At 38.2% G+C, this 10,034-nt stretch overlaps 1 protein-coding gene across 1 annotated transcript in view; it reads right to left on the bottom strand.

Annotated features, from left to right (window-relative positions):
• Nucleotides 1-619: 619 nt before the first annotated feature.
• JAG2 (jagged canonical Notch ligand 2) overlaps nucleotides 620-10,034 on the bottom strand; it is a 71,964-nt gene continuing 62,549 nt past the window's right edge. The window contains exons 21-26 of the mRNA XM_074820987.1: nucleotides 9,795-9,908; nucleotides 9,496-9,611; nucleotides 7,587-7,832; nucleotides 7,015-7,146; nucleotides 5,849-6,005; nucleotides 620-2,913 (exon numbers count right to left, since the gene is read on the bottom strand). Coding sequence (XP_074677088.1) covers nucleotides 2,441-2,913; nucleotides 5,849-6,005; nucleotides 7,015-7,146; nucleotides 7,587-7,832; nucleotides 9,496-9,611; nucleotides 9,795-9,908 — 1,238 coding nt within the window. The 3' untranslated portion in view covers nucleotides 620-2,440. The remainder of the gene's footprint in view (nucleotides 2,914-5,848; nucleotides 6,006-7,014; nucleotides 7,147-7,586; nucleotides 7,833-9,495; nucleotides 9,612-9,794; nucleotides 9,909-10,034) is intronic.

Below are 10,034 nucleotides of genomic sequence, written 5' to 3'. Positions count from 1 at the left end.
ATTGTCTTACATAAGGGTTCACCTTTTACTACAGAAAATATTCTATATAAAAGCCCTTCAAGTCACCATTAAGAAACAGGCACAGACCTACTAAACTGAAATTGGAGCATGATAAGTAAAAAGTCTGAATGGCTGCAGAAGAGAGGAGAAAGGCATTACTTAAAAATCCAACTCGATTTGTCAAGAATACCTCAAGCCCCTGCATGCTTAACAGCCCTCCTACCACCCAAGAAAGGAAAATGACACTGCTTAGACAAGCCTCTGCTCAGCAGCTGGGAGTAATTTTAAATTCAGCGCATCATACACAGGGTCAGTAACTGTCAGCTGAAAACAGCCTCTGTACTTTGCAAAGAGGCAGCACGGGGAGAGTCCTGGTTTAGGTCCTGAAGATGTCTGTCTCTAGGCCACATGTGGGATACCAGCTCCTACGCAAACCGTTAGTGGTGCAGCAAGTGGGCAGAGGGCAACGCTGCCAAGTTGGCTCGGAAGTATCGGCACTTGGATGCAGGCTGTAAGCTCAGCTTACAGGAAGTACTGTGTATTAAATCAGGACTTTCACTCCTCCTGTGTTCAGCCTCATCACATCAGAACTCCAAGCACTTAGAAAGCAAACACAATCTGAAGTATCTTACACACAATGAGGGAATCATTTTATTAGATTATGGAAGACAGCAGCATTACAGTACAAAAAGTTACAAGAGTAGCAGAAAAAAAAAGTGTTTTTGGTTTAAATACTCAGGATTATACTGGGGAACATGAGAAGGATAGTACCCTTTTCTAAACTAACTCCTAACCAGGTTATCAAAATAAGTTTTGAATATTTAGCACAAGTAAAAAAGTTACAACAAACATCATTATAAAATGCTTTAATAAATAGTTTCTTCTCTGAAAGATTTTTTTTAAGAACATGTCAAAAAAAAAAGTACTAAAACAGAAGATCCTGCAAAGCAAATCCTGTGTTCCTGTATAAAATAACTGGTTTCGAAACATTCATGTTGACATTGTTCGTGGGCCAGAGTTTATACTCAAACATCCGTTCCTCTCACTGGTGGGGTAACTAGGTGTATGTAGTGTTATGCTTCTTCAGTAATTAAAATAAACTTATAGTTTGCCCAGTTAATAGCAATAATAAAGCCTTTAAAAAAAACAACGCATAAGCCTTCCATTACAAATAACCATTTCTAATGAGGTACTCCCATCTTCTGAGCTTGCCAATCTTTTTTTCTTTAGAGCGAAAGATGAATAAAGCACAACAGAAACAAGATTGAGGAAAATATTGTTCCCTTCATTAGGCCTGTATTTAAACGCAAAAAAGTAATACCACATGTAATTAACATATTCACAAAAGAAAAAAACAATGCCTTGCTATGTTGGTACTGTACAGTAGATGCACCCGTTAGTGTTCTTGAGATGGGCTGAACATGGGGATAAACAAACATTTTTGAATCTATTTACACATAAGTGGTTATGTTCCTATGTAAATACAAATGACCAACAGATTCCTAACATTGATTGTATTAACATCATTTTCTAATCTTGGACATAATACCAAAAAAAGTCTTATAAACTGCCATAAAACCTCCTTTTCTGCAACATAAATTAAAAGGAATGACATGTAAAAAAAAGACCAAAATATTTAAGTTATTAAATCAAATATACAGAGTGATTCATTTAATATGTACATATTTACAAAAAAGCACTTTCACTATTAGAAAATAAACTGTGTCAGTTGGGGAACCTAGAGTTCTCACAATTTTACTATATTGATATGGCAGTCTTTGACAGTTGCTATAGAAAAAGTTTAATCTCAAGGCACTTGTCACATGCTTCAATACTGCAATTCTAAAGTAATTAAACAGAAATAAAAAGGCCACTTTTAAACCACAGTTGAAAGATCTCTATAATTTTTTTTGTTCCTATTACAAAGTGTGTAAGGCAAATTTGGAAAAAATCTTACAGAAGCTACTAACGTAACAAGTGCAGTGAGCTGCCATTAATAGAGATTCAAAGTCAAGAAAGCAGTTTAAAGTTCACACAATTTCCTCAACCAGGAGGTTTTAAAGCCACCATTAAATTAGAGCAAGTAATAAAAAGAAATACATTCTGTAAACAGTGTACAGTCTTTTGTAATAAACTTTACACATATTGAAAATACAACCTCTCCTCTGCCACACAGCGAGTGTATTATAAGTAAACTTTACAAAAATAGCAACTATCAAAGATTACTCATTTTTTCATCTGACAGTCATTGAATAATTTATACAAGGCTAAAGAAACAAAATAAATTTTATTTATTTTTATTTATTTTTTTTTTACGCAAAATAAAGAAACTATGAACATTTGACTCCAGATACTTTTAGTCCTTGATGCAAAGCGGAGATGTCAATTTTTCACCTCCCCAGTAAGCGTAGGCGCAGTCTGCCTACATTCCAAATACAGGTTAGTCTCTACTGCCTTCAAAGTTTGATGCATTCACATTTTTTACAGATCTGTTGTCCATTTTGCCTATTTGATGGGATTTCTTTACTGGACTGCTCTCTGATGTGTCAGATGCCTTTGTCGGCAAAGGCTTTGCAAGTTTGTGAGAGAGGAATTTGTCCATTTCCTCATCTCTTTCCTCCTCTTCATCCTCCTCTTCCTCATACTCTACATACTCCTCTACTGCATCACAAGTTCTTTTTTGAGGAGATATGAAATTTTTGCATTCATAACGAATGTCTTTGTTACTGTAAGATCTGTCTATAGGATTTCTTATGGGATTTAAAGGCGCCCACTGGTTATTGGCACCCTCTTCTCTGGGAGGACGACTTCTCTCTCTCTCTTTTCTTCTCTTCCGAGTCCACCACACGCAGATGATTATACAAGTCAGCCAAACAATGCTAAATACTGCACAAAGAATTGGAACCAAATAATCTAGGGGGCAAATGAAAAAAAACACAAAGTCTTGAGTTAACAGAACTAGGTATGTAGCACTGGACATCTGCAAGAGAAGTATCCATAAGTAACCGCACGTTAGCCCTAGAATGATTTTTAGAAGAAAGGAAATAAGATGTCATTACAGCACAATAACAACTGTCTGAATGCACTAGTCCATCTAGAAATGCTCTTTACTACTTTAAACTAGAGTTTTCCCTGTTTAATGATGGGGTGGAAAATGCTACATTTTAGATGTTTTTTTTCCCCTCCAACGAAGTGGTTACATAAGCAGCATCTCTTTCTCAAGCACTTAAGATAAGTTGGCCCAGAAAACCTTAGTAATAACTCTTAAGAAAAAAAAAAATCTATCCTTGTAGGAGGCCGACTATAAAGATTACTATGCCTCTAAGTTGCTCTAGAAGTACTAGTACTTGAATCAGAAATGTGTCCTGTGTTTACTGTCAGAAAGAAGAGTCCTTTACCATCAAAGTCCACAGCCATTTATCTATCAACTATCTCAAAAAACATTCAGGTTAGAGCTATGCAACCAAATCAATCATATACTCTTTAGGATGCTCCAGTTTTAATTCAGAGTAGAACACGAGAATATTGTCACTAGAGATAAGCCTTCACTGCTCAATGAATAAACAAAAGGAGTTGAGGCAACTGCTTTTCTCTGCATTCCCAATCACAAACCCCACTAGTGCTCTCCCAGCCACACAGACCCAGATTATTTCTCTAGGAAATCATTCCTGAAAATGTATGTGTGTTTGGACTTCCCCCCGCCCCCCCAAGGGCTTTACTGCTAGGATAGAACAACAACATTCTTCTACTCTTCTTGATAAGCAAGAGTTCACGCATGGTTAAGAGGCAATAAGACATGAGGTGCTTTGCTTTTTGTAGACAGCAGGATTGCTCAAAAGCTCTGCAGACAAATGCTGTCAACCTGCCACTCTAACCTCTGATCCAAATGTAAATTCCCTCTGCAGCTTTAAGGCAACCGCTCACAGAATAACCTGCAAATGGCTGTACAAAAACAACCGACTGCTTCAACCATGGTCATTCATTCTAACACTGAAGCGTCTTCTGAACATATTCTTATGTGGAGTATGACACATTCTTTACCTTCTGGTAAAGGGGGAAGAATAAACTGCTAACATGGTTGGCCTCAAGGGATCTAAAAACTGCATTGTAGCAGTCTGGGGAAGGATTGTACTCTTTGGAGTAACTGCTATTCTCTCATCATTTTTCATAAGCAGTCTAATACTAAACCATGAATGGGGGGAAACACTGCAAGGAAAAAAGCTCTTCATAGCAGCTTCTCCAAGATTAGAGTACAAAGCTTGCATTCTCACTGCTATCAGATTTATTATTTTGTCATATGACTGTGGATCTAAGTTTACTTAATAAAAGGTTCTTAAACAGCAAACTGTCTGTATACAGATTGTAAATTCAGAATATTTTTTCTTAAAGCTAGAGAAAATTAAGGAAGTGTCTAAATTACCATCTCCATCTAGACACTTGAGCGTCCCACAGAAATGAGATTCTCCACACAGACACAGGTCTTTACGCAACATTTTGTGATAGGTTTCCACCTACCTCACCTAATTAAAGGGCAACAATAAAACAAACCAAATCAAAGAGCATGAGAGTCCAGGTTACAGTTTACTTCATAACAGCTCCACTTAAAGAACTAGGGACCACTGGTCAATACTTGGCATCCATATTAAAATGAGAAGTCTGGCAACCATCCTCTAGCTGCAAGGAGGTCAGAGTCTACCCACTTTCTTAGGAAAATCTTTGAATCTGACTGAGGTGGGAGGCAAAGTAATCCCCATTCCTTTTGCCCTAACATTTAACACACAATCAGAAGAAAGAGAGGCTGAGGTATGCCAGAATCTCAGCTCGATTCTTTATCATCTACGCAATTTCTGTTCAAGACATGAACAACGCTGGTACGCTCCTTCAGGGGAGCTGAGGAAACAGTACATTTGCCAAGGCTTTAACAGATGAAAGGCATTCCCTAGAAGGGAAGTGCAAGGGAAGTGGAACCAGGCAATTTACTAATTGTTTAGACTATGGGTGGAAGATCTTCCAGAAGATTATGTTGCGGAGTTCTAGGAAAAAGTTGGGAGAGTCTCCTACCATTGTAAGATTTCCACTATGGGGTTTAGTTGAACTGGAGCCTACCAGGGGTCTTCCACGAGACCATCTCCTGCCTCCCCCAGGCAGGAACAAAGGCATGCAAAGTCTTCAACTGTTTATTTTGGCATAGCTCTTAAAGAGCCAGTTTTCAGAGATAAAGGTCTCTCCAATCACACCATATCCTCATTAAGAGGAACAAACATTAAATTTTAAGCCAGCTGTGCACTAGTGAGAAACATGTGTTGAAAGAGAGAGCAAAGTTTTATGTTATCATGGCCACATATTGGAAGATACTAGACATCTTTGACTCTTGTTAACACAAATAATACATAAGCACTTCAGAAGAGACTTGGTATCACACTATGTGTCTTCCCCCTCCCCATATTTTCATTACCTCACAGCCTCAGTTTCTATACTGCAGCAGTGTCAAGGGCTGAGGTTGGGTTAAGGTTAATGTAGGAGAATTGGAAAGGATTTGAACAGCACATGAGAAGAACTCCTGATCTTGTGAAAGGTATGCTTAGACTGGAGAACGGGGTTAGAAGTCAGAGCCAAAACAGTGGCAAGGGTAGGTGGGGATATTACGCTAGGGATGAGGTTAAATTTAAACTAACACACAAGCATAGAATCTTGATTTTAAAACCACTTTCTCTTCAGTTAGTAATAGCAATTAAAGAAACAACCCGATCTATAATTTTCCCCAACATGCAAAGATAGATAAGAAAAGACTGACAGCAGGGGAACAGAAAATGCTAAAAACAGAGGATGTATGCATTAGGAACCTTACCTGACGATGAATTCCCAACAACAATGGTCTCCACTTTGACTTCAGTTACTGCCAACATAACAGTGCTGTTTTGCCGCTTAGTGATTGCATTTACTATTGTATTAGCAGCATTCTGTATGAGACTATTATCTTGTTCATCTCGATGGGGGACAAAAGACTAAAGGGAGTGAAAGGGAAAAAAAAGTTACTGCAATCACCTAACTGTGGATATCTACTTTTCTAATCCAGCTACATCTTAATTGAGTTCACTAGGTTGAATTTACCTGACATAGTTACAAACAGTACCCTAGAAGTTTACTACAGCAACAGCATGGCTGGCTCTATCCAAACTGCAGATGCAGTGTCAAGACTTGGAGGGGAACACACCTACTTGCTAATCTAGCATACTTCAAATAAAAGACAACTGACTTCCATGTTAGTTACACTGCTGAGCTAAACTTAGTCATAGTTTGGAGCACTTCAAGTCATGTGGATTATCTAGATAGAAGCTTGGACTAATAACAGTCTGTTCTATTTATACCATATACTTTGTTTCCCGCATCATGGCTCAGCACGTTCTTTACAGTACTGGTAGAGACAGACAGTCCAGCTTCTGCTTGGATAAACACTCTACTATGAAAATTAAGTCTTTCTTTGAAACTAAGCAATACATAAGCATTAGAGTGATTGGGCTATAAATGACTAAAGCAAGTCAGTAGCTCAGTAGGGCAACAGTTACTTTCACCTACTCAACTTGCACCTTCTTCCACTTCCCACTTAGCACTTATGTACTTAATGAACATCCTGAAGCAGCCACACTCTAAATGCACAGCAGAAACTTCTTCACAGGATCCCATTCAGCCACCTGCAACTGCATCCCCTTACTGAGAAGGTCAATAGCCCAAGGTTTCTGACAGAACAGGTAGACACCTGTTCACTAATTTGGGCTGAATTAGTCTTTAGAGTAATGTATCAGGGGGTTGCAGTAGCCTTCTGTCATTAGTGAACCCTGCAGTTTCAGCTATCTAGCATTACAGGAAATTGTGAGATCACAAAATTGCTTTGCAGTCAGACTAAGCCCCAGATTGCAGTACCTGCATTGAAGTGAAACAAGCTTAAACAACCTCTTTCCCAGCTCAAATGAGAAAACGTTTTCCTATACGTATTAATATAAGTCTCATACTTACAATAGCAACTTCCACTGCATTCTCTGTGGAGTAAGACAGATCGCATAATATTATCAGAGTTCTGTCCCTAGAAACAGTCCTAGTAGCTGGTAAATACCGAATTTCAGAACAGATATTTTCAGTTGTAGTGCCCTGTTTGAAACAAGGGAGATTGTATGACTTTAGTTCAAGTAAGAAATAGTACATAAAACTAAACATCTTCAGAGTTTTTGCAGTTACTGAGACCTGATGAGGGCAACAAGAAAGGGCAGAAAAGTGAAAAACAGGGTTTTGTAATGAAAGGTGAGAAACTAAGCTTGCATAACTATCCTAGTATGGTCTGAGCCCCATCTTGAAATGTAAGAAAGTAGTTCTTTGAGATTTTAAAAAAGAAAACAAAATATTCAGTACAAACCCTAATTTTGCCTCACCCTTCAGACAAAGCACAATTAATAGCAATTGAGGAGTCTAATAATAAATTTTGCAAGTTTATGACCACAAGGAGTCATATTGGAAACATTAATCATCCATGCCTTGACATGGAATACATCCCTACATATATTGCCATACTTCATTATTAATTCTGTTCTCACCTGGGGGACTTTGTCTCCGTTAAAAATTAAAGTAATCCTAGCACAGTCGTTGTCCAAGTATCCAGAATTAGGTAGACACTTGATATTGGCAGGCAGAGGTTCAGAGGCACTGCATTCTCCCCAGTCCGTGCATGGTGGCTGAAAACATTTCATGTACTTCTCCTGGCATTCTTGACCCATGGGACACTGGTTATTTGTATTATCCCAATGTTTGTGTAACAGACAAGGTTTTTTCCCACACCACACCTAGAAATTAAAAAGAACAAAGTACTGTTACAGTTAATTGCTCTTATGCATCAGATCAAAATAAGCAATTCATGTAAGATGGTCATGATCTACTACTGACTGAAAAAAAAAAAATCCGTATTTTGATAGTGATGTAGTCCTAGTAGCAGACAGAGTTGCTCTTCCACAAAACAAGGACACTTTGTACAGACAAAAGAGTAAAAACTGTGCAAAGATGACCCACGACAGCAGTGACTGGGCACACCTTCTTAGAGACTTATGGATTTGTCCCACATAACTGAGTTATACAGAAGTTCAAGCATTTATTTTAAACTAGTCATCTAGGCTTCTATAATCTAGAAAGAGAAACACCTCCCGCAAGGGTTAATTTATTTTCAAAATTTGTATCAAGATCCTTGACACAGAATGATGAAGATGTTAAGAGCTGATGCACACTGGTGATAAGCACCATCACTTTAACCACTCCCAAAAGAAAACAGTATGCTGGTACCCCAAAGTTATTGAGGTGCTGCAAGCTTCCAAACACAGCTCCATTTCATGATGCAAACTTTAAGATTCTCTTTAATACTACAAAGCTATTAGTTTAGGAACTTCATGGATTTCTTAAAGCACAATTGTCAGGAAGAAAGCATATTTGTTCCGTTACACATGAAAGAACCAAACACCATATATGGTTAAGTTGCGTTTATTGCACCACCATTTCTGAGATTCTAGTTACCTTCACATACTGTTATCTTCAGAAGACATCTCAGACTTGAAATCACACCACCATAAAGGGACTAAAATAGCATTTCTAAATGACTAAGTGCCAGATTTAGTTCTTTGCCTATAGTGCATACCTAGCTAAACAAAGTAAGATTAAGGCAGACAGATTAATAAAACCTGGAGGTTTTTAAACTGGTGCATCTAGTGAAACGTGGGAGACTGCTGTGTGAGGCAAACTTGTGAGTGCTATTAGTGCTCATCTGGAGCCACCCACCTAGCCCAACAACTTGGAAGCAGCACTGATCTTGTCTCTCTCCAGCTGGGATGTAAAGCTGCACAGATACCACAAATCCACTGAGAAATGCTCTCAGGAGGGCTGAAAGGCTTGGAGCACATATACTAACATGTTCAAACTGCATTTAGGCTAGTCTTATTTTTTCTAAGTCACAACCACCAGGATACAGTCCATAATAAATATACAAAGGTTGTAATTTGTCAGTTCATAAACCTACTGTAGAACAATACAAAAAGGCGATTACTACCCACTGAAGAAACTTTTCTTCCTACGTGTCCTTTACCTTGGAACTAATGTTTCACAAAATTAGGAGCTCTAAAACAGTGTTTGCAAAGCTTTGGCAGAGTGGTTTATTTATCCTTTCAAGGGTCATTATTCCATTCCAGTTCATATTTCCTTTTCTGCAAAAAGTGTCTGTCTGCTTCTAGAGAGCTTGTTCTAGCAGGTAGAGAGCCGGGCAGTAGCTTATGATTATAAAGAAATTAAGTATTTTCACAGGAAGACATTAGACATTTTATTTTTCTCTCTTTCTTATTTTTTGTTTTAAACAAAGGCAGTTTGGGGGAGACCTATGCAAGAGTCTAGACAGAAAAAAGACTTTTTCATGAACAGTAACTTTGTTTCAGCCCGAAGGATTTAAGAAAATAGGTCAAAATGCTTTACCTTGGTGCAGTCAATACGGCCATCCAAACAGTGGCAGTTGTTGCATTCTTGATCCCACCTGCTGCCATGGGGAAAGGTGATTCCTTTAAGCCAGCAAGGCTTTCCAATTCCAATCACTAAGGGAAAAAAGCACACTCAGACACTTCACACCTCTGAGTTACTGAAGCTATACAAATTTAAATAAAAAAAAATACTAGTTACTGTTCCTTACACATCAGACTACTGTGTATAAACTCTATACTGGTTACACTGTACCCTACTGGTTTTTGGGTAAAGGTTGATAGCAGATATAGGAATACCTTCTTGGCACCTAGGACCAATTCTTCCAGGGGGACAAGTGCATCGGTATCCGTTTATTTCATCTATACAAGTGGCACCATATCCACAAGGAGAAGACTGGCATTCGTCAATATCTAGGTAGAAAATAGGTAAAACTCAATGGCAAGGACATAGAACATTGTAATTAAACATTTAATGAGATGTAATCTGACAATACCCGCTTTCTTAACAAGCAAAGGACAGTCTGGCTTCAGAATTAA

Source organism: Strix aluco, chromosome 4 (genome assembly GCF_031877795.1).
Source record: "Strix aluco isolate bStrAlu1 chromosome 4, bStrAlu1.hap1, whole genome shotgun sequence".
NCBI classification, from domain to species: Eukaryota; Metazoa; Chordata; class Aves; order Strigiformes; family Strigidae; genus Strix; species Strix aluco.
The sequence above is the reverse complement of the archived record's forward strand: the minus strand, read 5'-3'. Positions and strand labels throughout refer to the sequence as shown.